The following is a 27458-nucleotide window of genomic DNA, read 5'->3' on the forward strand; positions in this document are numbered from 1 at the left end:
GCTGTCTTTGTTTTGGTCGTTTAACCCGCCCAATGCCAGTTTAGCCAATTATATTTCAGCACCCCGGGATTTATTGGTGGAAAACAGTGTTGCCAGATTGGCCGTTTTCCCACCTATTGGGCGGTTTTGAATTTAATTTTGCGGGTAAAAATGACATTGGTGTTGGCGCCAGTAGCCTAGTGGTAAGTGCGTCGACACATAGCACCCAGGTGCTCGCGGTGACCTGAGTTTGATTCCCGGCTCAAGGTCCTTTGCCGATCCTTCCCTTATCTCTGCTCCCCACACTTTCCTGTCTGTAAATCTTCACTGTCCTGTCAATAAAGATGAACCCCCGCCAAAAAATGGTATTGGTGGGTTGACAAAATTTGGGCAGTTTTGAAACGTAACTTTATATGTAACTTAGGGTGTTTTCACACCTGTGAATCGATTCATTTGTTCTGAAACAGGGATTACAATTGTTGCCGTGTTGCTCTTTGTTCTTGGTGCGGTTCGCTTTCACACGGCAAAGTTTGTACACAGACCAAAATAGCTAAAACGAGTCACGTGTGAGTAAACTCTCCTCACATTGGACAGAGTTTCACGGTTTATTTTGCAGAGTCCCGCTCAGCTGTCGGGGGGGTTTGGAGTTTGACAAGGTGCGCGCGACGTGTCTGAAGAGCGAGGAGGGATGCGGTGGTGAGGGGTGAGAAGGGTACGCGACGTATTTGAGGACCGGGAGGGAGACGCGCGATTTCCAGGAGATTATCACTCGTTTGCGGGTCTCCCGCAAAAGCACAGAGACTCCCGGACGCCTTGGAGACTTGGGATGTCTGGAATGACCTCCCGCCCCACTCATAATTCTCTCTTCATATAGCCGTCTGCCTGTTACATATCCATAATACTCTGTGATATAGCCGGGCTCGGATCGTATCGCTTTCTCACCACAATCGATCCGCTCCAGAGTTCGTTTCAATCGAGCCGAGACCACCTCATTCAGGCGATTTCAGACCGATTGATTTGGCGCGGATCCGAGCGTGATTGCTGGATTCACATATGCCAAACGAACCGTGCTAACTGGGCAAACGAGACAGGTTCTGAAAGAAAAGTCTCGGTGTGCTTTCACATCTGTGGTTTGGTTCATTTGGTCCAGATCAAGGGCAATAAATGATACACTGTAGCATTTCTCTGCCGTCTTTGGGTCGTTTTCCCACCACGCAGATCGCTTTAGTCCGAACCAGTTGAAAAGAACCAAAATGCAGTCATGTGACAAAATCCACATCACTCATTGGCCAGATGTTATTGAACGCATTTCCTAAACTGCTTTTCTATTGGTCAGAATTAACATGCGGGAAAATGCCAATCGAACTCCCGCAAGGAAACAAACCGGCAGACACAAAATGTCGCTGCACTGGCTGATTGTATCCCTGCTCATACTATATAGTTTGTATACATCACTTCAGACAAACTATACATGAGGGTTATAATGTAAATCTGAAGATACAATAGAAGGGATTTTAAAAGGCATTACTATTACTAACAAACATTATTAATACAGTATAATCATGTTATTTGTAAATATGTCCGTATTGAATTTATTTTGCATGGAGATTTGTTGTGAATGTGGTTGCATTTGAAGTATGTTGGATATTAAAAAAATGTTGGAATTTGTCCTGTTTTCTGTAAATGCTGTGGTTTTTTTGTATGGGAATAGTTAAAAATAAATTACATCAGTGATTGATTAATCTTTTTTTAAAATAATTATGTTTTCGTGAAGATGAAACACTGTTGAAAGTGATTTTAAAAGGCTTTACTCAGTCCTTCTACTTCAAAAGTGTACACAGAATGATCCGCCTACTATTCCAGCATTTGTTTTACGCAGAGGATGCCCTTCCAGCTGCAACCCAACTCTGGGAAACACCCATACACATATTCACACACACACTCATACATTACGGCCACTTTAGGCCAATTCATCATAGAACATGTGTTTGGACTGTGGGGGAAACCAACGCCAACACGGGGAGAACACAAGCCCAGTAAGGACTCGAACAAGCGACCACCATGCTGCCCCCTTTTTACTATATTATATTAATAATAATAATATTAATAATAATAATAATAATAATAATAATAATAATAATAATAATTCAGTTTCGGTGTTCGGACAGCAGAGAGCAGCAGAGCTTATTCACTTTACTCAACGATATCAAAACTTGTAACAGCTCTCAATGCTAAAAACCTAAATAATAATAATAATAATAATAATAATAATAATAATAATAATAATACAGCTCAGTGATCCAAAGGTTTAATGAGGCCTGATTGTATCAGCATTAAGACTCAAGTTGCAGGATGTTGAATGTGTTTTGGAGGCCTGGTCCTTTGGCTGCTGCTTTGTTTGAGTGTTAGTGGAGCTATTTTGAGCATTGGGGAAGCTGTTATGGACTAATTGGGCATGTGAAAACTATCTTCTGTAAATCCCTTCCAGTGCAGCTCAGCAAATCTCAGGCCTTCCCTTGGCCTGTGCCAATAAAGGACAACCCGCGACACCATACACACATAACTAGCCCTCAGTGATGCTATCTGAGATTTTTTTACCTTATATTTAGCCTTTCCACCGTCATAATCTGTTTAGGATTGTCTGGTTGTTGCAAGAAGAGATACAGCTGTGGCCGGAAGTTAATGAGAATTGTTTATATTATTTATTAAATTACACATTACATTGTATTTTATTAATGTCAACCCGTACCCCAGCCCTCTTGATAATGTCAAAACAGTAATTATACAGAGTATTATGTATATTATATATTAAATTACCCATTAATTGGATTTTTAAAGGTCCTCTTCTACCCCAACCGTCTCAGTAATGTAAAAACTGTACAGTGTTATTCATATTATTTATTAAATTACCCAATAATTGTATTTTAGTACTGTCTACCCCTACCCTAACCCTAATCCAACCTTCATAGTAATTAAAAACATTAATTACACTGAGTATTGTTTATTAAATTACCCATTAATGGTATTTTATTAACGTCTATCCCACTTCAACCCTAAACACAACCCTCACGGTAATGTAAAAACAGTAATTATACCAAGTATTATTCATAAAATTACCCATTATATTGTATTTTATTAATGTCTACCCCATCCCTGCCCTCAAAGTAATGTAATAATATGAATTAATGTTGGACAGTAACAAAAAATAGGTATATTTTATATTTAGGTATTATAAAACTAATTTTGAAGATGGACTTTTGGACTGTTTTTACCAAGAATTTTTTGGGCATCGGGTAAGATTGAAGAATCATAATATTTAACTCCTGTTTTAAGATAGAAATGATCAAGAATTTAACAATATGACAAGTTATATTTTCCAGGCTGGTCTGTGCCTGACAGCACTTGTCAATCAATGGCAAAATGATCGAGATAGCCAATCGGATTAAAGTAGGCGGGGTTTACGCAGCGAAAACTTTATTATTTTAAGCCTTAAACTTTTTTTATTTTGAATAATTTGTTATTATTTACAACTAATTTTGAAGATGGACTTTTGGACTATGTTTTACCCAGGTTTTACCAAATCTCTGGTTTTTACTCTTAGCAGAAGTTGTGTGTAATTTTTTGGGTATCAGTTAAGACTGAAAAATCGAAATAATTAAAGTATAATAACTGATTTAAGATAGAACCGATTAGGAAATAATTATAATAAATGATTAAAAAATGACAAGAAAGTTTCATTTTCTAGTCTGGTCTCTGCCAGACAGCGCTTGTCAATCAATTGCAAAATGATCGAGATAGCCAATCGGATTAAAGTAGACGTAGTTTAGGATTATCAGAAGAAGAAGAGGGCGAATTCTAGCGTCAGGTAAGGTTGAAGCAGCGATAACTGGATATTATTTTAAAGCCTTAAACCCTTTTTTTTTTTTTAATTAAATCATGTATTATTTACAATTCATTTTAAAGATGGACTTTTGGATTGTTTTTTACCCAGGTTTTAACAGAAGTGTAATTATTTGGGCATCACATCGGGTAAGATCAAAATATTTAACTACTGTTTTAAGATAGAAATGATCAAGAATTTAACAATATGACAAGAAAGTAATATTTTCCAGGCTAGTCTGTGCCTGACAGCACGTGTCAATCAATGGCAAAATGATCGAGATAGCCAATCGGATTATAGTAGGCGGGGTTTACGCAGCAAAAACTTCATTATTTTAAAGCCGTAAACCTTTTTATTTTTATTTTAAATAATTTGTTATTATTTACAACTAATTTTGAAGATGGACTTTTGGACTTTTTTTTCAATCGAGATTTTACCAAAATTTTACTGAAGTTGTGTGTAATTTTTTTTGGACATCAGTTAAAACTGAAGAATCGAAATATTTAAAGTATAACAACTGATTTAAGATAGAACCGATGGAGAAATTATTATAAATGATAAAAATATGACAAGAAAGTTACATTTTCCATGCAAGACAGCCAATCAGATTAAAGCAGGCGAGGTCGCGTTTACAGAAGAGAAACGCGGATTTTGAGGCGAAGCATCAGGTAAGATTGAGGTAATAAAACAAATATTTAGCTAAAAAATGCTCCATTATCGACAGCAACATGCAGTAATGCAGTCTACTATACACTTTTGGTCGATTTCCTAGTTTTGAATTGAACATGTATAATTTTAGTCATCCTTCTCTTTAAGAATCTGGCGATCTGGTTAAGGAAATCAAACAATGATCACTAAAGTCACCGGTATAAGTACCTTTAAAACATTACAAACTACATTTAACCAGTTAAAATACCAAATCTGAACCATTTTTAGTTCGTTTAGGACGTCACTTATAACAATTAACAGTGGTTGTACTACAAATGAACCCCAAAAACACGTTTCTCATGTCGTTAAACCAAACATGAACGATGAATTCGTGGCACTAACCATAGTTTCACCATCGTGTTTGTAGTGAAACTTTGGTTATATATCAATAATTTGTTTATCCAAATGATAGTTAGCCTAAAATTGTAGACTATGACTGATTAATTTCCATAAGAGATAACAAATTACCTGTAGAAATCCTTGATAGTTAACATAAACAAGAACGTTGGATTAGCATCACCAACCATAGTTTCACCATCGTGTTTTTAGTACAACTTTGGTTATCAATAATTTGGTTATCCAAATGATGAAAATCAATCTGTACAAATGATAGCCTAAAATAGTTGGCCAGCTAGCCTTTGACTATTATTAATTTCTATATTTCTTCAGGATTTTTATGAAATCTTTTTTGAAGGCATCAAATTGCGAGTAGAAATCCATTATAGTTAAAATGAAAACCAATGCAGTACCATTGTAAATTGACTGTTTTGATTTTGTTCAGCAAGGGCTAGAAATGTTTTCCACATATAAGGCGTATACAATAATAATTATGTGCATATTTTCATAATTGTTTAACTGAATTTTGATTTGCAACTTTAGTTAGTCATAATTTCTAAGCCGACTCCTATGAAAACTCACTTAAAGTGCATGGTAAAAAAAGTTGTTACACCAACATGTTACACCAAAACTATATTTATTCCTTGTTTTTCACTCTTCCCCAGAAGTGCATTCAAGAATGTTACATCTGCACATGCCAGTGGGCTTGAAATAAAACATCCACCGAACACAAACAATACCAATGTCCAGACGACACACTGAGCAAACTGTCCAAAGTCAGTCATAGGTAAGATCATATAAAAAAAGAGTTCAGCTGAGAAAGGTGTGAGCTGTCGTGAGTGCTGGTTCCTTGATATTTGAAGGGTCTTGGTCGGATGAAAATTTAAGCCTTTACAAGAGCAGCAAACTCTGTGAGATGAGACAAAGATGAGACTACCGTTAGTCAGTAATTGTCACCAATTTCAATGCCAAACACCATCAAGGGCCTGCTAGACGTATTATATATAACCTCTTTAATGCAAAAAATACTTTCTTACTTTACTTTTTGTCTTATTTTTAGTCCAAATATCTACAAATTCTTAAATCATGAAGCATTTTTTGGACAAGTACAAACTAGGTCTTGTTTTAAGAATCAATGAGTCAAAATTAAGTGAGTTTTTTTCCTTAAAACAAGCAAAATAATCTTATTTCAAAGTGAAAAACAAGATTATTTTCTCACCCCATTGGCAGATAATTATTAAATAAACATACATATATATAAAATGAATATATTTTATGAAAAAATAAAGACATTTAAACATAAATAATATAAATAATAGGGTGAAAAGTGTTACAGAGTTGTAAAGAAAATTAAAAACATGCCCCAAAAAAACAGATAGATGGGAAAAGCGATCAAAAATAAATATTATGAATATGCTTATTAACATATTTAATGAATTATGCAAATGAACTGTAAATATACTAATTAATTATGAGATTTGTAAATGGAAAAAGCTATGAAAATAAATATTAGGAATATGCTTATTAACATATTTAAGTCAATAATAAATGAATTATGCAGATGAACTATAAATATACTAATTATTTATGAGATTTGTAAATGTAAAAAGCTATGAAAATAAATATGAATATGCGTATTAACATGTTCAAGTAAACAATAAATGAATTATGCAAATGAACTGCAAATACACTAATTATTATGTATGACATTTGCATATGGAAAAGCTATGAAAATAAATATGAATATTAAGATATTTAAGTAAATAATAAATGCATTTCCACCGCAAATATGCTAATTATTATTTATGAGATTTGTAAATGGAAAAAGCTATGAAAATAAATATTATTAATATGCATATTAACATATTCAATTAAACAATAAATGAATTATGCAAATGAACTGCAAATACACTAATTATTATGTATGACATTTGCATATGGAAAAAGCTATGAAAATCTATATTAAAATATTTAAGGAAATAAATGCATTTGCACTACAAATATGCTAATTAGTATTTATAATATTTGTATATGATAAAAAGCTATGAAAATAAATATTATGAATATGCATATTAACAAATTCAAGTAAACAATAAATTAATTATGCAAATGAACTGCAAATACACTAAGTATTATGTATGACATTTGCATATGGAAAAATCTATGAAAATAAACATGTATATTAACACATTTAAGGAAATAATAAATGCATTTGCACTACAAATATGCTAATTAGTATTTATAATATTTGTATACGATAAAAAGCTATGAAAATAATTATGAATATGGATATTAACTTATTTAAGTACATAATAAATGAATTATGCAAATGAACTGCGAATACGCTAATTATTATTTATGACATTTGTGTATGGAAAAAAGCTATGACAATAAATTATAGGAACATGCGTATTAAGATATTTAAGTAAATAATAAATGCATTTGCACTGCAAAGATGCTAATTATTATTTATGACATTTGTGTATGATAAAACCTATGAAAATAAATATTAGCAATATTCATAAAATGGTAGATATACATGTAAAAATACATCTATGAGTAAAAATTTACTTTAGCAAAATTTGCTTTCACTTTGACTTTTAAATTAAATTTAAAACTTTAAATAAATGAGTGAAATATGTAGCAAATAATTATTATTTTTAAAACGGCTTTTAGTAAGTAAATCTTATAAATGTAAAAGTTATATCCACTAAAAGAAATTTTCATTTTAATTTGGAAAAATCTAACATATTTAATTTTTTATGTGCTAACAAAGATTATTTTAGTGGAAAATGTACAGTAATATGAAGATTATTTTTTATTCTTTGCATAAGAAATAAAAATACATATGTAGGTAAATATCCAAATATATACGTAAATTATATATATATATTTTACTTTTACAAGTGTAAACAACATAAAAATATATATTTTAGTTACCTTTTTTTTTTAAGTAGCTTAAATTGTCTGTAGTTTGATATTCACAGGCGGTTTGCATTCATTTGCGCTTTTTGTATTGCAGTATGGGATCCTGATCTCTGATTGGTCATCTAAATTAACCCTATAATGAGCTGCCAGAAGTTTTAATTTTAGTTTAGGTGAGTGTTGATGGAGGACAAAAGTCATCTGAACTCGACTGATGTTACGTTGTGATGTTATTGTTAAGTAATGCCACTTTTTTCTTTCTATTTCCTCCATGTTATACTGCAGGTTTTGCCTAGTTTCTCAAGTTTGTGCCCAAGCGTTCAGATTTGATTTTGTAGATGAACACTCAAACTACCAGCACTCAGGAGCATACACTGAAAAAAATGAGACCTTGGACCAACGTGTGCTTTAAGGCAAAAAAACAGGTTAAAGCACTTTAATCGCTAATATAAAATTACTTTGAACGAAAGATGTTCAGTGTATAGGCTCTTTCTTCCCTGACCAGTGTGCGTTTGTGCATCTTTTCTCTATAGTGCTCATCTGAGAGTGTGTAAAAGCATCATGTTTGTTCGTACCTTCAGCTCCGATCTTGCCGTCACCATCGCTGTCTCCAGCGGAGAGGAAAGCTTTGGTCTCTTTGTCGGTCAGAACTCTGGCGTTGGCCTTGAAGTTCTGCAGGAAAAGCCTGGAGGAAGAAGAAGAAGAGCGCAGGTCAGTCACAGAGAGTAGCCGGAAACATTATTACACACCGTCTGAATGAATGCATTATATTTATAATTAGTTATACTTCTTTATTATTAAAGGAAAAGAACATTTTGCACAACGTTTTTTAGTTTTAACACAAGACCTGAACATCCCATGGCAGCTAAACACAATAATAAGGGTCATATTCAATAATTAAACAGTCTGGAGTCATGCATGTCGGTGATGATGGAAGAAAGAAAACTAAAAAGCTATTACAAAAAGCAGGGGAAGAAAAAAGAAATAAATAAACACAAAATACAAATATATATTAAAGATATATACAGATTATTTAACTCTTCAGATTTTTAAATATGATAAAATAGATGCCCAGTACGTGTAAAACCTGTCCACTGAACCCTGTATTTAATCAGTTTTAGAAAAGACATCACATCATTCATTCATTCATTCATTATCCTTTGACTTAGTCTCTTTATTTATTAGGGGATGCCACAGTGGAATGAACCGCCGACTATTCCAGCAAATGTTTTAAACAGCGGATGCCCTTCCAGCTGCAACCCAGTACTGGGAAACCCCCATACACACTCATTCACACACACACACTCATACACTTCGGCCAATTTAGTTCGTCAATTCCCCTATAGACCATTTTGAGGGATGTAAACAATAACAGTGCTCCTAACGTATTTCCTGTTTTACATTTTTAATTTGTAGAGCTTCCAAGAATCCAAAAAGCTTCACATATTAATAAATAATCCTATGGCAGGTGTTTTAACATAATAATAAGTTATCATTGAATTTGTTACAGTTACGAAATAGTTTGACAACAAGCAGGAAATGTTCATGGGCCAACATTGAAATCGTCTGTAGCGCATGTGTTTGGACTGTGGGGGAAACCGGAGCACCCGGAGGAAACCCCCGCTAACACGAGGAGAACATGCACACTACACACAGAAACGCCAACTGACCCAGCCGGGACTTAAACCAGTGACCTTCTTGCTGTGAGGCCACAGTGCTAACCACTGAGCCACCGTGACGCCCCTTTTTATGTAACTATTAACTACTATTTTTATCTTCTGTGGGTTATGGATAAAATATGGTCCCTCTAATAGTTTCACAACATTTATCTGACTTTTGGAAATCACCAAGCGACCCTCTGTCATTGTCCCATGACCCCCCACTTATGTATTTATGTATGTATTAAATGATATTTCCAGCATTCTTCAAAATATCTTCTTTATGGTTCAACAGAAGAAAGATACTCGTTCATTTTATATGTATATAATAATAATTCAGCCTTCAGTTATTCAGAGTTCAATTTAAAAGTCTTACAAAATTATATTACGTAATCAATAATTACTACTATGGAAGTCAATAGTTACAGGTTTCCAACATTCTTCAAAATATCTTCTTATGTGTTCAGCAGAAGAAGAAACTCATCAGTTATTGAGTTTTAATTTGAAAGTCTTACAACATTATATTACTTAATAATTACTACTATGGAAGTCAATAGTATTTCCCAGTGATGGGTTGCAGCTGAAAGGGCATCCGCTGCGTAAAAACATGCTGGATAAGTTGGGGGTTCATTCTGCTGTGGCAACCCCGGATTATAAAGGGACTAAGCCGAAAAGAAAATGAATGAATAAAGTCAATAGCTACAGGTTTCCAACATTCTTCAAAATATCTTCTTATGTGTTCAACAGAAGACGAACTCATCAGTTATTGAGTTTTAATTTGAAAGTCTTACAACATTATATTAATTAATTACTACAATGGAAGTCAATGGTTACAGGTTTCCAACATTCTTCAAAATATCTTCTTATGTGTTCAACAGAAGAAGAAACTCTTCAGTTATTGAGTTCAATTTAAAAGTCTTACAACATTATATTACTTAATGAATAATTACTACTATGGAAGTCAATAGTTACAGATTTTCAGCATTCACAAAGTGAATTACTTCATATGAGAAGTGTGTGTAATGCAGTGTGTATGGGTTCAGGACAGTAAATCTGACATGATTCTCTCTTCTATCTGCCGTTATCAGTCTCACACTATTGTTTTCCTCCTTCTGAAAGTCTCGATAACACCATCCTGGAGTTTTTCTGTCATTATTTCAGCTAATAAGATTGTAAAATAAGGATTTGTTGTCCTCTCCCATTCACTGCGCTCTGACTTCACCAACTATGACGGCTTCTGCTGCTGGGAAACTAATGTGAAAAGGGTGCATTCGTGTGAATGTAGATATGATTCTCACTTCAGCTCCTCCTCCTCAATGAAGCCGCTGTTGTCCTGGTCAATGATGGCGAAGGCCTTTTTCACCTCATCGGCGGATTTGGCTGACAGACCGACCTTGGCGAAGAAAGCCTTGTAGTCGAAGGAGTCGGCAGCTGTGCGGAGAGACAGATTCGAAAGCTACGTTTTATTTGTCGCCTACACAGTCATGCGCAGTACAATATGCAGTGAAATGCTTATTGGCCTTAAAAATATACACACAGTTGATGTACAAAAGTATTCACCCTCCTGTGAATATATTCAAATATTTCCCCAATGATGTTGAACAGATTCAGAAAATTTTCACAGTATTTCCTCTAATATTATTTCTTCTGGAAAAACTCTGATTTGTTTTATTTCAGCTACCACAGTGGAATGAACCACCAACTTATCCAGCAAATGTTTTATGCAGCGGATGGCCTTCCAGCTGCAACCCAGTACTGGGAAACACCCATACACACACTCATCCACACACATACACTAATACACTACTGCCCATTTAGTTCATCAATTCCCCTGTAGCGCATGTGTTTGGACTGTGGGGGAAACCGGAGCTCCCGGAGTTTTTATATCATGTTTGTAAATGTTAGATGTTACTTAATAAATAATTACTACTGTGGAAGTCAATAGTTACAGGTTTCCAGCATTCTTCAAAATATCTTCTGTTCAACAGAAGAAGAAACTAATCAGTTATTGAGTTTAATTTAAAAGTCTTACAACATTTTATTACTTAATGAATAATTACTCCTGTGGAAGTCAATGGTTACAGGTTATCAGCATTCTTCAAAGTATCTTCTGTTCAACAGAAGAAGAAACTCATCAGTTATTGAGTTTAATTTAAAAGTCGTACAACATTTTATTACTTAATGAATAATTACTGCTATGAAAGTCAATGGTTACAGGTTTTTAGCATTCTTCAAAGTATCTTCTGTTCAACAGAAGAAGAAACTCTTCAGTTATTGAGTTTAATTTAAAGGTCTTACAACATTTTATTACTTAATGAATAATTACTGCTATGAAAGTCAATGGTTACAGGTTTTCAGCATTCTTCAAAGTATCTTCTGTTCAACAGAAGAAGAAACTCTTCAGTTATTGAGTTTAATTTAAAAGTCTTACAACATTTTATTACTTAATGAATAATTACTGCTATGAAAGTCAAGGGTTACAGGTTTTCAACATTCTTCAAAGTATCTTCTGTTCAACAGAAGAAGAAACTCTTCAGTTATTGAGTTCAATTTAAAAGTCTTACAACATTTTATTACTTGATGAATAATTACTACTATGGACGTCAATGGTTACAGGTTTTCAACATTCTTCAAAGTATCCTCTTTTGTGTTCAACAGAATAAAGAAACTCATAAAGCCTTTGGAACCACTTGAGGGAAGATAAATAAACACTCCCAGAAGATATTCTGAAAAATACTGTAACCATTGACCTCCATTGTTTTTCCTACTATGGAAGTCAATGGTTACAGGTTTTCAGCATTCTTCAAAGTATCCTCTTTTGTGTTCAGCAGAATAAAGAAACTCAAAAGCCTTTGGAACCACTTGAGAGGCAGTAAATAATGAATAATTTTGAGAATGTTTTACTTAAAACATGCTAAATAATCTACCAATGGGGTTAAGCAATATAACGTATTTATTTAAAGTGGAAACAAGATACTGTTGACCTTATTAGCAGATTATTTTGCTTGATTTAAGGAAAAACTCACTTAATTTTGACTGATTATTTCTGAAAACAAGTCTATTTGTTCATAGTACTCTAGAAAATGCTTCTTGATTTAAGAGTTTTTAGATATGCAGATCAGAAACGAGACTAAAGCTTTAAGTAAGAAAGGTGTTTTTTTTGCATTGTGAGTGAACTATCCCTTTAATGATCTGGCAGGTCAGCTCTAGTCAAGTGCGATATTTAATATAATATTTAGTGTTTACCCTGGCAGGCGGCGAGAGCAGCATCAACATCAGCTGCGGCGAGGAGTGAAGCGACGGCCATTCTTCCGATCTGAATAAGCTGAAAAACAGAACACCACAACAATCAGTCAGAAACGCCCAAAACAGACACACAAAGGCTTTTCTTACGTGGAGTTTGTGTCTTGTTTCTAGTCCAAATATCTAAAAACTCCTAAATCAAGAAGCTTTTTCTTGACAAGCAGCAAATATTGTCGTGTTTTCAGAAATAATGGGTCAAAATTAAGGGGTTAAGCAAGATTTAGCAGATTATTGTGCTTGTTTTAAGGAAAAACTCACTTAATTTTGACTCATTATTTCTTAAAATTAGGCTTTTTTTAGCTTGTCTAGAAAAATGCTTCTTGATTTAAACATTTTTGGATGATTGTACTAGAAACAAGACGAAAACTCTAAGTAAGAAAAGCTTTTTGGCAGTGTAGAAACACGCATTCAAACACACTCAACAAGCCAGGAGAACTCAAGCTCTTCACTAGCTCTTTTGTTTGTTTGTTTGGGTCATTCTCAATGTCGCCGCTAGTGTTTAGCATCCATCGTTTCCATTTTGCATCACTTTTCATATTTCTCGGCATCAGAAATCATGGTTAGGGTAAACTTAACATGAGAGAGTATCACAAATATATATTTTTGTAGTTATATTTGGCTCAAATAATAAATATTAAGGCTTTGCATAAGCTGTAACTAGTTGTTTTATAATCTGATATGTACAAATATGACATAATAAAAGTGTAACTTTATAAACATACATCGGTTTAAAAATCTAAAATCAAAATATGAAAAACTCAGGATCTCAAAGAAGAGTCTGATGACCATTAAATGCATCATCATCGTCTTGTTTAACTTTAGAAATATAAAAATAACTTGTGTAAATATTTATTTTTAATAAAAATCTAAATATATAAAATTGCATCATCACAGCTTTATAAATATAAATATAAAAAACTATTTCATTTAAATATTTATTTTTTATAAAAATCTAAATATATAAAATTGCATCATCATAAATTTAAATATAAAAAGTTTTATAAATTTAAATATAAAAAACATAAATATTTATTTTTAATAAAAATCTAAATATGAAAATCGTTCGATTATTTTCAAATGTTCCAGCTTGTTTAACTTCTATACGATTATTTTTATTGTTTATAAAGTATTTATTTAAAAACAAATCTAAATTTGAAAAATGTTGTCAATGAGAAACATCACTTTAAGAATCTGATGATCAGTAAACGCATCATCACAGCCTAAAATATAAATATAAAAAACAATATTATATGCATAGTTTTAAAAAATTTTAAATACTTTTTTTTATTATTTTCAAAAGTTTTGTCGTTTAGCTTTATAAATATTAAAAATGATATATAAATATTTTTTTATGAATTGAAATATGAAAAAAAACGTATTTTAAGAATCTATAATCTATAAATATATTAAAAAAACACTATTTTATGAATCTATAATCTATAAATATAAAAAATATTATTATATAAGTATATTTAGTAAGTTCATTTAAAAAAAGAAACTATATATGAAAAATGTTGACAGAAAAACATTATTTTATGAATCTGGCTACCGATAAATGTATCATCACAGCTTTATGAATATAAAAAAATTATATTATACAAGTATTTATTTATTTTTTTAATTAAATATGAAAAACGTTGACTACGAAAAATAGTATTTTATGAATCTGGCTACCGATAAATGCATCATCACAGCTTTATAAATATAAAAAAATTATATTATACAAGTATTTATTTAAAAAAAAATTGAAATATGAAAAACGTTGACTACGAAAAACATTATTTTATGAATAATTTTAAATATTAATGAATATTAATGAATATTTCATCATCACAGCCTTATAAGTATAAAAAAATTATATAAAAATAGATTTAAAAATAATGTTCGATTGTTTTGAATATTAATAATTGAATATTATATAAGTATTTATTTTTTAAAAATCGAAATATAAAAACTTTCACAGCGAAAAAGCTTATTTTATGAATCTGATGACAGATAAATGCGTCATCACTATAAATATGAATATGAAAATTATTAAAAAATCGAAATATTAAAAAATGTTAAAAGCGCATCATCGCCGTCTTGTGATCAACAAAAAACCCATCCCTTGACGATTTCCCGCTCGGAAAAAAAATGGACATAATTCCACAATCCCTCGGTCAAATCTTAAAGCATTCATCCGCTTGCAGAACAACTCACCTTGCGCTTGTCTAAGGCGAGTGAAAAGCAAAGGAGCTAGTCGAGGTGTGACCCAGGGCTCCGTCCGGGCCCCTTATATACTCTCAGCCTCACCATTTACAGGAATTCGATGCTCCGTAACAGATACTGCATGTAGGCCTACGTTAGGAATAGTGTCGAAAAAATGTGTCCAGTAGTCAACTTGGGCTATTTTTAGTGCCACAAACGATGCTCAGAACCATGTGTGGGACCCTATAGATCAGCAGGCCCCTGGATGGTTTGTGGGGTCAGTCTTGGATTGTGGAAAATGGCTCTTTTTTTAGTGTTTTTGGGCAAAAAACATAAGCGGGAATGAAGATAACATATGCTTTGGATCGGGTTTCTCCTCCAGGTTAGAAAGTCTGGATGGAGGAGCCGTGGTGGAAATAAAAACGGCGTCTCAGCGGCTGTAAATCATGTCAGTGTGAGATAAGAATAATTTACACAAGCATATGTGGATTATTATGATCAATACTGACCATTTACACTTCCTCTCATTTCCCCCCTAATCGTGATTATGCTTTTGAATTGCATTAGAGGGCTTTGAACTTCCCTTTAACAACTTTTGAATGTTGAAAAGTTAAAATAAGTGACTTTTGAAGGATGTATAGTCTGTATTGGTGACAATCATGGTTAAAATATGGTAATAAACTGACAGTACTTTTTCTGTTTGTTTATTTTGTACAGACTTGTTTTTATAAATAATTTCCAATACAATATATTGTTTCAAACTACTAGTCATTAAAAGTGACTCTGTTAATCAGTGCGGCTGTGTTAGTGGCTTATTATGATCAATACTGATGTAAAAATATCCTAAAATATTATAATTGTGATCAATACTGACATAAAAAATATCCTAAATATCATAATTATGATCAATACTGATGTAAAAATATCCTAAATATCATAATTATGATCAATACTGATGTAAAAATATCCTAAATATCATAATTATGATCAATGCTGATGTAAAAATATCCTAAATATCATAATTATGATCAATACTGATGTAAAAATATCCTAAATATCATAATTATGATCAATGCTGATGTAAAAATATCCTAAATATCATAATTATGATCAATACTGATGTAAAAATGTCCTGCATATTTTAAAATAACCATAATTATGATCCATACTGAAGTAAAAATATCCTAAATATACTAAAATATCATAATTATGAGCAATCCTGATGTAAAAAATATCCTAAATATTATAATTACGATCAATACTGACATAAAAATATCCTAAATATCATAATTATGATCCATACTGAAGTAGAAATATCCTAAATATACTAAAATATCATAATTATGATTAATACTGATGTAAAAATATCCTAAAAATCCTAAGATATTATAGTTATGATGCATACTGAAGTAAAAATATCCTAAATATACTAAAATATCATAGTTATGATCAATACTGACGTAAAAATATCCTAAAAATCTTTAGATATCATAATTATGGGCAATCCTGATGTAAAAAATATCCTTAATATTATAATTACGATCAATACTGATGTTCGAGCCCCAGCTGGGCCAGTTGGCATTTCTGTGTGGACTTTGCATGTTCTCCCAGTGTTCACGTGGGTTTCATGACACATGCGCTATAGGTGAATAAAATGAGCTAAATTGGCCGTAGTGTATGAGTGTGTGTGTGTGTGTGTGTGTGTGTAAATGAGTGTGTATGGGTGTTTCCCAGTACTGGGTTGTGGCTGAAAGGGCATCCGCTGCGCAAAATACATGCTGGATTAGTTTATTCCGTCGCGACCCCTGATTAATAAAGGGATTAAGCTGAAATGAAAATGAATGAATTGATTGAATGATCAAAACTGATGCAAGAATATTCTAAATATCTTTAAATATCAAAATTCTGATTAATACTGACATAAAAATATCCTAAATATATTTAAAAAATCATAATTATGACCAATAGTGATAAAAAATCCTAAAATATCGCAATTATGATCAATACAGACGTAAAAATATCCTAAAATATCATAATTATGATCAATACTGATGTAAAATATATCCTAAATATCATAATTGATCAATACTGATGTAAAAATATCCTAAAATATTATAATTATGATCAATACTGATGTAAAAATGTGCTAAATATCATAATTATGATTAATACAGATGTAAAAATGTGCTAAATATCATAATTATGATTAATACAGATGTAAAAATGTGCTAAATATCATAATTATGATCAATACTGATGTAAAAATATCCTAAAATATCATCATTGATCAATACAGACGTCAAAATATCCTAAATATCATAATTATGATCAATACAGATGTAAAAATATCCTAAAATATCATAATTATGATCAATACAGACGTAAAAATATCCTAAAATATTCTAATTATGATCAATACTGACGTAAAAATTTCTTAAAAATCATAATTTTGATCAATCCTGACTTAAGAATGTCCTAAATATTTTTAAAAATCATAATTTTGATCAATACTGACATAAAAATATCATAAATATCTTAAATAACCATAATTATGATCCATACTGGAGTAAAAATATCCTAAATATACTAAAATATCATAATCATGGTCAATATTGACATGAAATTATCCTAAATATCATAATTATGATCAGTACTAAGAGGTTTAAATCCGCGATATTGTTTTTCTATAATGCAATCTCTTTTTCCTGTTAATTGCGATTAAGTTGAATAATTATTGTATTTGTCTTTCATTTACTTTCGTTTATTTGTATTTTATTTATTTTATTTGTTATGCACTGTGGGCTCACAGCAAGAAGGTCGCTGGTTCGAGTCCCTGCTGGGTCATTTGGCATTTCTGTGTGGAGTTTGCATGTTCTTCTCGTGTTCATGTGGGTTTCCTCCAGGAGCTCCGGTTCCCCCCACAGTCCAAACACATGCACTATAGGGGAATTGATTAACTAAATTGGACGTAGTGTATAAGTGTGTGAGAATGAGTGTGTATAGACCAGGCATGGGCAAACTCGATCCTGGAGGGCCGGTGTCCCTGCATAGTTTTGCACCAACCCTAATCAAACACACCTGCTTGTAGCTTTCTAGTGATCTTGAAGACACTAATTAGGGTGTTCAGGTGTGTTTGATTAGTGTTGGAGCAAAACTCTGCAGGGACACCGGCCCTCCAGGATCGAGTTTGCCCATGCCTGGTATAGACGTTTCACAGTACTGGGTTGCAGTATATTAAAACATATGCTGGAATAGTTGGCGGTTCATTCTGCTGTGGCGACCCCTGATAAATAAGAGACTAAGCTGAAGGAAAATGAATGAATTGCTATGGTGTTCTCGCTGTTCTCACGTCATGCTTTATAAATAATCACACAAAGCAAAAGTTGGATAAAAGAAGTCCTTCGCTTGGAGATTTGATTTTATTAAGCAGTTTCATACTCTATAATCACTAAAGCAATACGTTTTTAATTTAATTCCCAAACATGATTCATTATTTACTACAAACACTTACTAAACATATATTTTAATAAGCAATTCACCAAAAGAAGCCATCACTGATAAGACGCGCAAACAAATATGGAGCATTTAGAAAAGCGAGCTTCAGGACGTTGGCCTCTTTTTCATTTCAGCAAGGCGCAGAATTCTGGAAAAATAAAGAGAAAGAAAAACATGAATGTTATCAAGTCAGCTAAATGAATCAACACAGCAGAGCTTTCTTTTTATTCTTCTTTTTATGAAATCTGTTGTTATAAAATCCACAACACACTGCTTTTCTTAGGGCCGGCTCACACTGTTCGATTGTACTTTATTTTTTTAATAATCCTGAATGATTGTAGCATGATGATTGTAGGTGGTCCTGTCGCCTCACAGCAAGGTCACTGGTTTAAGCCTCGGCTGGGCCAGTTGGCGTTTCTGTGTGGAGTTTGCATGTTCTCCCCTGCGTTCTCGTGGGTTTCCTCCGGGTGCTCCGGTTTCCCCCACAGTCCAAACACATGCGTTGCAGGTGAATTGGGAAGGCTGAATTGTCCGTAGTGCATAAGTGTAAATTAGTGCGTATGGATGTTTCGGCTGGAATCGCATCCGCTGTGTAAAACATGTGCTGGATAAGTTGGCGGTTCATTCCGCTGTGGCAACCCCTGATTAATAAAGGGACTAAGCCGAAAATGAATGAATGAATGAATGATTGTAGCAGGTCAGACTGCATGAACACGACTCCCATGTCACACTGTAAGATCTCAGCTGTCATAATGTCAGACTGAACGACAGTGAAGGCTCGCCAAACGCGGAAGAAAACTCCCCCGGAGTTTGACGTTATACACCCGTGACACTTTCACTATCCCTCGTTCTGAATTGATTCCTCACAGCAAACGTAAACAATCTGTAGCGGTTATTTTGCACACAGCGTGTCTCAATAATAAAACCAGGAAGAAAAAAACTGGACATTTCCCCGCGGCCTGTTGAATTGTCATCAGATTCGGCGCTCCTATTGGTTCCTGGATTGACGCTCATCGCAGCTGTTGTCGCTCTGCAGGAGTGTCTGAAGTCCTCTGATGCTGCCAGAACTTCATCTGAGGTCAAATCTGATCGCGACGGGTAGTGAACAGCTGTCTGTGAACATGTCAAACCAACGATCAAAGATCACAGATTTTAGCCTGGAATTTCACGAATCTTTTAGGATTTCCCAAAATTTGTCTCAGATGACAAAATCGTTGCTGAAATCTCGAGTGAGCAGGGCTTAACTTAGAGTTTTTGGCCTGTTTCTAGTCCAAATATCTACAAATTCTTAAGTCAAGAAGCATTTTCTAGACAGGCAAAACATATTCTCTTATTCCCAGAAATATTAAAGTCCAAATTAAGTGAGTTTTTCCTCTAAAACAAGCAAAATAATCATATTTTCGCTTTGAAATAAGTTCATTTTGCTCACCCCATTGGCAGATTATTTAGCTTGTTTTAAAGGGGACCTATTATGCCCTCTTTTACAAGATGCTAAATATCTATAGAGTGTGTGTGTGTGTGTGAAGTTTGAGCTCAAAATAAAACCCAGATGATGTTTTCTACCTCTCTGAAACTGACCCGTTTAGGCTTTGATCCTAATTGTGGCGTTTTGGTGACTGTCGCTTTAAATGCAAATGAGATTGTGCTCTTTTTAGAAAGGGGCGGAGCTACAGATGCCTGTGTCAGCATAGTGGCACATTTAAAACAGCACTAGTTGTGTTGTCTGCTGTTCAGGTGTGCATGTGTGCGCTTCATGCTTCTCTCAGTCTATGGAGACTCCTGCTTCATCTGAAACTCCACATCTATAATCCTCTTAGTCTATGCTGACATTATCTTCAGCAGCTCAAACACTCTAATGGCTAATGGACAGACGGCTGCTTCTCACTCAGGGCTGCTGTTTATGCTAATGAGGGAGAGATGGGGACTAGTGGGCGGGGCTTTCCACATCTGATGACATCATACAAAGGGAGAATGTCAATCAGAGTGTTTCTGCAGACTGTTTTCATCAAGTCTGATTATACAAAATCAAATTAATACATGTTTATCATTAGAGGCTGGAGATATTCACACACTGCTGACACACGACTGTGTTTAAACCCCTTATAGAAGTGATTTCTGCATAATAGGCATCATTTTAAATTAAAACTCACTCTTTATTTTTAATTATTACTTCTGAAAGCAAGACAGTGTTTTGCTTGTCTATAAAACCCTTCTTGACTTGAGAATTTTTGGGCTAGAAACAAGACTAAAACTCTTAAGTAAGCATTTTTTGTAGTGTGCATAAGCATTAACATTTTGTTCCTTCAGAGCAGCCTGCTGGAAAGACATGTTAATTTGACTAGCGAGCAGGAGAATTCCCAGTCTTTCACCATAATCAGTGTGAATGTGTTAAAGAGAGCACAACTGCTGGAACTCTCATTTGTGCGTCTGATTAATCCCAGGAGCCAGACGGAGAAACAGGAGCCCTGTTTCTATAGCAGAGCGGCTCCCGAGGGCCTTTTCTGGACTGCGTTTCCCAAACAACACCGCGGCTCAACCACAGCACCAGCCTGATCTCACAAGGAAACGTAACTATTTTCTGTTTTTTTCATTTGTTTATTCACCCTCCTGAATTATTAGCATGAATTTTATTCCATAATTTCTGTTTAACAGAGAGATTTAATTACTAATCATAATAGCGTTAATAACTCATCTCTAATAACTGATTTATTTTCTCTTTATCATGATGACAGCACATAATATTAGACTAGATATTCTTCAAGACACTAGTATTCAGCTTAAAGTGACATTTAAAGGCTTCACTAGGGTAATTAGGGTAAAGTTAGGGTAATTAGGCAAGTCATTGTATAACAGTGGTTTATTCTGGAGACAATCCAAAACTAATATTGCTGAAGGGGGCTAATAATATTGAGCTTAAAATGGCTTTAAAAATTGCTTTAATTCTAGCCGAAATAAAACAAATAAGACTTTCTCCAGAAGAAAAAATATTAGAGGAAATACTGTGAGAAATTGCTGAATCTGTTCAACATCATTTGGGAAACACTTGAAAGAAAGGAGGGCGAATAATTTTGACTTCAACCCTAATTAAAGTATATTTAACAACAGAACTTGTGCTATTAGTTGTCTAATGATTGTTTTGGGAAACACTTTATGTCGAGTTCAGACTGCGTGATTTTAACCCTGATTTTGACTCGCCGACATGTTTCGAGAAATCTCAGACAAATGGCTGAAATCACAGTCAACTTGGTGCACGTGAGTGACAATCACACAGTATGAACCATCTAAGACGTGATCTGAGAGAATCAGCGATGTGTCGCCGATGCCTGTGAGATATTTGGCGTGCTAAATATCTGGAGCTGTCGGCGATTCAAATCATTTGACTGAACATAACATCGGCGATACAGCCAATGAGAGAGCAGCATTCACTAGTGTGTGTATCTGTAGGCCAGCAGGAGGTTGAGGGAGACGTTAAAAGCGCTCATTTTCGGTTTATTTGGACCCAAGATATGGAGGAAAAACTAGTGGAGGTTTGACAGGAGCACTCGTGTCTGTTTGACGTTTCATACAGAAAGTTATAAAAGAAAGTGGAGGAGAAATTGCTAATTCCCTTCAATCCCAGGTGAGCTAATATGTACATTTTCGACCCCATTAAAGGCTTCTTTCTCATTATGTAGTTAATAACAAAAGATTTACTACGTGTTTTTGGCTGGGAGACGTAGTTTAGACGAAGTTGTCGGCGATTCTTCCGATTGTAAAGTCATGCAATGTGAAAGCCCCTGTCGCCGATGCATCTTGCAGTGTAAACAAAGCAGCGACAAAACGCTAGCCCAGATAGTCATGCAGTGTGAAAACATCTGTGACACGACTACTTTGAAAATCATGCGGTCTGAACTCGGCATAAGGCAAATCCTTACCTTCGATTCCAATTTTTCCGTCTCCATCTTTGTCTCCGGCTGCCAGAAGAGTGTTGGTCTCGGCCTCAGTGAGCTCTCTGGCCTTCGAGCAAAAGTTCTGGAGGAAACGTCTGGAGACACAATCAGAAAAGAGAGTGCAGTTTGTCAGAGAAAAACTCATCTTGTGCTGATCGATTATGGAAAAAATCAGAATCAAACACCTTCGGTCAAAATTGTAATCATGATTATTTAAAGTAATTAATAGTAGGCCTTATGACCAGAACATTTTTGAGTTCATCAGTCCAAACACATGCACTATAGGGGAATTGATGAACTAAATTGGCCGTACTGTATGAGTGTGTGTGTGAATTAGTGTGTATGGGTGTTTCCCAGTACTGGGTTGCGGATGTAAGGGCATCCACTGTATAAAACATATGCTGGAATAATTGGCAGTTCATTCCGCTGTGGTGACCCCTGATAACTAAGAGACTAAGCTGCAAAGGTCTTGTTACATAATTACACTGATTTCGCATGAACGAGTGCAAACAGCTGGAATTAGGATGCAATAATCAAAATATAAGTGTTTTATTAATTGCACGGCCCTTCTACGTATGATGTGCTGTGTGTAAGTCAGTGTTTTCTAACCCTGTCCATGGAGGCACACCAACAGTACATATTTTAGATGTCTCTCTTATCTGAACCACTCATTTCAGGTTTTGGGGTCTCTTCTAATGTTCTGATGAGCTGATTCAGGTGTGTTTGAATAGGAAGAGGTTGAAAATGTGTACTGCTGGTGTGCCGTCAGGAACAGGGTTGGTCTAAATAAACCTGTTTGACTTTACTTCAGCTCCTCTTTTTCGATATATCCACTCTTGTCCTGGTCCAGAGCCTTGAACACCTTCTCCCCGTCTGAAGAGGCTCTACCGATCAAACCCACTTGTTCAAAGAACGACTCGTGGTTGAAAGATCCTAGCGCTGAAAAGCACAAAAAGATGACTTTTTAATCATATAATTCCAGCATAAGCTCATTGGGAAAATGTGCCCAGGTCTACATTTTTGAGAACTGAGAAATATGTGCTAAATTGTATAATTATAAATAAATTAATACAACTTTCCTCTTAATTAGGATACACAGTAAAGACAAAAAGTGCATTTTCTTATAACAACGAAAGAGGTTTTGAACACTAAACATTGTTATTAATAATGGCGCAGTGCCGTATTTGAGATGATGAATGTACTCGGTGCCCTCTGTTGGATTTGTGAAAGCCAAAGCTGCAAGAAGACGTAGTACAGGGTACATATTTTTCGGTTCTCAAAAATGTTGTCCTGGGCACATATTTCCAATGAGCCTGAGTTGCATAATTTTAACTGTTGTTTCAGTTCTTAGGGTGTGTCTTGTATTTCACTTTAAGTTAAAGGTTGTTCTGAGTGTGCAATCTTACGCAATTATGAGTTTACGTCTCATAGTGTTGCACCTCAAAACTCTCACAACATCTTGCAATTGCATGTTGACCTCTAGATTTCGATTTCTGGAGGATTTACAATCCTTACAGTTAGACAGACAGACAGGCAGATAGATATATAGACAGGCGGATAGATAGATAGATAGATAGATAGATAGATAGATAGATAGATAGATAGATAGATAGATAGATAGATAGATAGATAGATAGACAGACAGACAGGCAGATAGATAGATAGACAGACAGACAGACAGACAGATAGGCGGATAGATAGATAGATAGATAGATAGATAGATAGATAGATAGATAGATAGATAGATAGATAGATAGATAGATAGATAGATAGATAGATAGATAGATAGATAGATAGATAGATAGATAGATAGATAGATAGATAGATAGATAATATAATTATAATTATATTAAATTATAATTAGATAGTATAATTATATTACTTAATATCATTGACTTAAACAGTTTCTTATGTACAATAACAGTAAGCATCTTTGTGGCTGCTTGGCACAAACACACTGGTATCCTGGTGCCACCCTGTCCCCCGACCCCTGCTGCCTGGATACCTGGATGCACCGTCCCAATGCACGTGCCGGTGGGAGTAAGTGTGTGTGTGTGTGTGGCTGTAAATGAAGCTGCTATTTCTATGGTTGTACACAATGAGAAAAACAGCTCTTTTACATGTGTGCTGACATGAATGTGTTTTTGCAGATGAGTGAGTGTGTGTGTGTGTGTGTGTGTGTGTGTGTCGCACCTTGACAAGCCTGCATGGCTGCTACGATGTCGTCTTGCTTCAGGATTCCTGCAAGTGCCATGATTCTTCCCACAAAAAAAGGTCTACAAATAGACATTCATGTTAGAGATCCAATCAGATGTACACAACTGTTACCTTTAAGAGCTGTTTCAACTAGATTTAGTCTATAAAAATGACTTGGAATGAAGGATGCAGATAATATTAGACTAGATATTCTTCAAGACACTAGTATTCAGCTTAAAGTGACATTTAAAGGCTTCACTAGGGTAATTAGGGTAAAGTTAGGGTAATTAGGCAAGTCATTGTATAACAGTGGTTTATTCTGGAGACAATACAAAACTAATATTGCTGAAGGGGGCTAATAATATTGACCTTAAAATGGCTTTAAAACAATTATAAACTACTTTTATTCTAGCCAAAATAAAACAAATAAGAAGAAAAAATATTAGAGGAAATACTGTGAAAAACTCCTGAATCTGTTATTTATCTATCTATGCATACATACTAATATACATGTACAAAATGTACTTGTTAACATAAGTTTTCAAGTAATTTAATATGCATTGCAATAAAAAAAGCAACTTCCGTTGTCATGAATTTCTGATTATAGATACCAGACACCACCAACAATAAAGTGAAGAAGTGTGCACTAACCAGTGTGGATGTCTTGTAGTCGTGATGTGAGCGTTCTCCTCAAGAGTGATGCAGAAACAGGCGCTCTCCTTCAGATCTGGGAACCAAAAGTGCACACAGGGATCCTGACGCTCGCGCCCTTAAACCCTACAGAGGACACAGAACACCTCCCTCCTCATTAGTGAAGGTAGGTGATTTGCAGTCGCTAAAGGATGTGATTTCTGCATATGATTATGAAGCGCTCGGACGAGATTGGCTTTGGTTATGATTATAACGATGCCGCCTTTGTTCTGCTTTGTGGAGGAAGATGCTGAATCGCAGAATCACAAGTAGAGATGACACTTGGATGAAGCTGATGTTGATGAGATAAGCTACCCATATATTACCCATTATTTCTAAACATAATTGTTTTAATAACTAATTTCTAATAGTTTGCATGTTCTTGTGTTGGCGTGGGTTTCCTCCGGGTGCTCCGGTTTCCCCCACAGTACAAACGCATGCACTATAGGGGAACTGATCAACTGAATTGGCCGTAGTGTATGAGTGTGTGTGAGAGAATGAGTGTGTTTGGGTGTTTCCCAGTACTGGGTTGCAGCTGGAAGGGCATCCGCTGTGTAAAACATATACTGGAATAGTTGGCGGTTCATTCCGCTGTGGCGATTCCTGATATATAAGGAATTAAAACGAAGGAGAATGAATGAACTAATAAAGTTTACATTTCAGATATAAAACCAAGCGGCAACCTCCCGCTCTGCCTCGGGAAGTCAATACGGAAGTAACTGAAACTGCAATTCATCAAAATTCCGCTAGTCCTGGCTCCATAATAGAGCAAATTACAATTGAGCGCACTGTTAGAATGGCAAACTTTACAGCAGAAATAAAGGTGTTTACAGCCTGGTACAAAGAACGGTTTTGGTTCATATAGCTATTATTACCCTCCATGACAACTGTGAGGGGGGTGAATTTTTTTTTAACTCATCCGTTTCCTTTATATTAGGTTATATTAAGTTTGCATAATTAAGGGCGTGGCCACTTGAGTGACAGCTAGGTCTCGCTGGTCGCCGTCACTTCACCTCAGCTGACTCCGGCAGATTAGCCACTGATCTCGGCATATTCATCGTATTTTTGTGTTGTTTTTTGTGGCTTTACACAGTCAGCTGCCTTTTGGGATTATTTCCTACAATTATCAGATGATATGGGATGCTGTGTGAATTTAATTGTGCTCACAAACCATTCACGTGGCCTCGTTTCCCATGTGAGTAAAGTTATATACTTGTATACCATCTCTATAAATGTATTTGTTTTATTTAAGATCATTTATCATTAATATTTTTCTTTAGACCTGTAAAGCACTCCAGAATCCGACAGATTGATTAGCTGTAGGCTCTAGAACAGTCATCTGAAGCGTTATCATACAGTGTTACGCTGGAGTTCATCAATAGTCTTGCATTTACTAACACACACACTATATCTGAAGTGTTTGGAAGTAATTCGCGTTTTCCTCCTGTAGAAAAACATCATAAGAACAATGCTTAGTGGCTCAATGTGTTACTACAGTGTTTTTAAAAGCCTAAACACCTTATTAATATAGTGTACAGCCAAGCACATGTGGTCAGAACACAAACGAGTCGCAGGTATTAGAGTATTAAGCGTTTCTCCCAAAGTAAAGTCTGTCTGTCAGGTCTAAGCAAAGTGCCAGCAGGTGTCTGTAGCTCCGCTCACTCTCCGCCTCTTTGCCCTTGTTTGGTATCCCGCCGTGGGTCCGATGACGTGCGAACAAAATGGCGACGGTTGGCCCCGCCTACTTGTAGCTTCTTTTGCGCTCTTCAGAAACCTATGGGTGACGTCACGAATACTACGTTCATATATTTTACAGTCTATGTATAAAACACAACCCCCCTCCCGCCCCTTAAACAAAAAATCACAGTAGAGAAAAAAGAAGAAAATTTAATAATAATAAAATAAACTAATAACCATTTTATTTTATTCTTTAATGATAACAGAAGGGGTTTATGCATCATCACACATTTAAGAAAAAGATTATATAATTTACACATTTCATGTGTTTTTTATAATAGAGTTAGAAACACTTTTAAAGTTATACTTCCGGTGGCTGAGAGAGCTTAACGCACTGCAATTTAAGAAAACGCCAACAAATGAACGCTTTCATGCATGAATTATGAAAAACATCTGGATTTTGTTTATTATTATTTTTATTAATTTAATATGACA

General features: G+C 34.7%; 2 protein-coding genes across 2 annotated transcripts; both read right to left on the bottom strand.

The window, feature by feature from the left end:
• Positions 1–5523: 5523 nt before the first annotated feature.
• On the bottom strand, positions 5524–15097 carry pvalb1 (parvalbumin 1). The gene is made up of 5 exons (XM_056454396.1): positions 14989–15097; positions 12733–12811; positions 10785–10917; positions 8404–8513; positions 5524–5812 (listed from the first exon to the last, which is right to left on the bottom strand). The coding sequence occupies exons 2-5, from the start codon at positions 12791–12793 to the stop codon at positions 5787–5789; spliced, it is 330 nt and encodes a 109-aa protein (XP_056310371.1). The 5' UTR covers positions 12794–12811; positions 14989–15097; the 3' UTR covers positions 5524–5786.
• Positions 15098–18537: 3440 nt separating this feature from the next.
• pvalb5 (parvalbumin 5) lies at positions 18538–25323 on the bottom strand. The gene is made up of 5 exons (XM_056454399.1): positions 25248–25323; positions 24594–24676; positions 23207–23339; positions 22386–22495; positions 18538–18619 (listed from the first exon to the last, which is right to left on the bottom strand). Exons 2-5 carry the CDS (start codon positions 24652–24654, stop codon positions 18597–18599), a joined length of 327 nt encoding a protein of 108 aa, XP_056310374.1. The 5' UTR covers positions 24655–24676; positions 25248–25323; the 3' UTR covers positions 18538–18596.
• Positions 25324–27458: the final 2135 nt, after the last annotated feature.

The sequence above is a fragment of the Danio aesculapii genome, chromosome 3 (genome assembly GCF_903798145.1).
Source record: "Danio aesculapii chromosome 3, fDanAes4.1, whole genome shotgun sequence".
In the NCBI taxonomy this organism is placed as follows: Eukaryota; Metazoa; Chordata; class Actinopteri; order Cypriniformes; family Danionidae; genus Danio; species Danio aesculapii.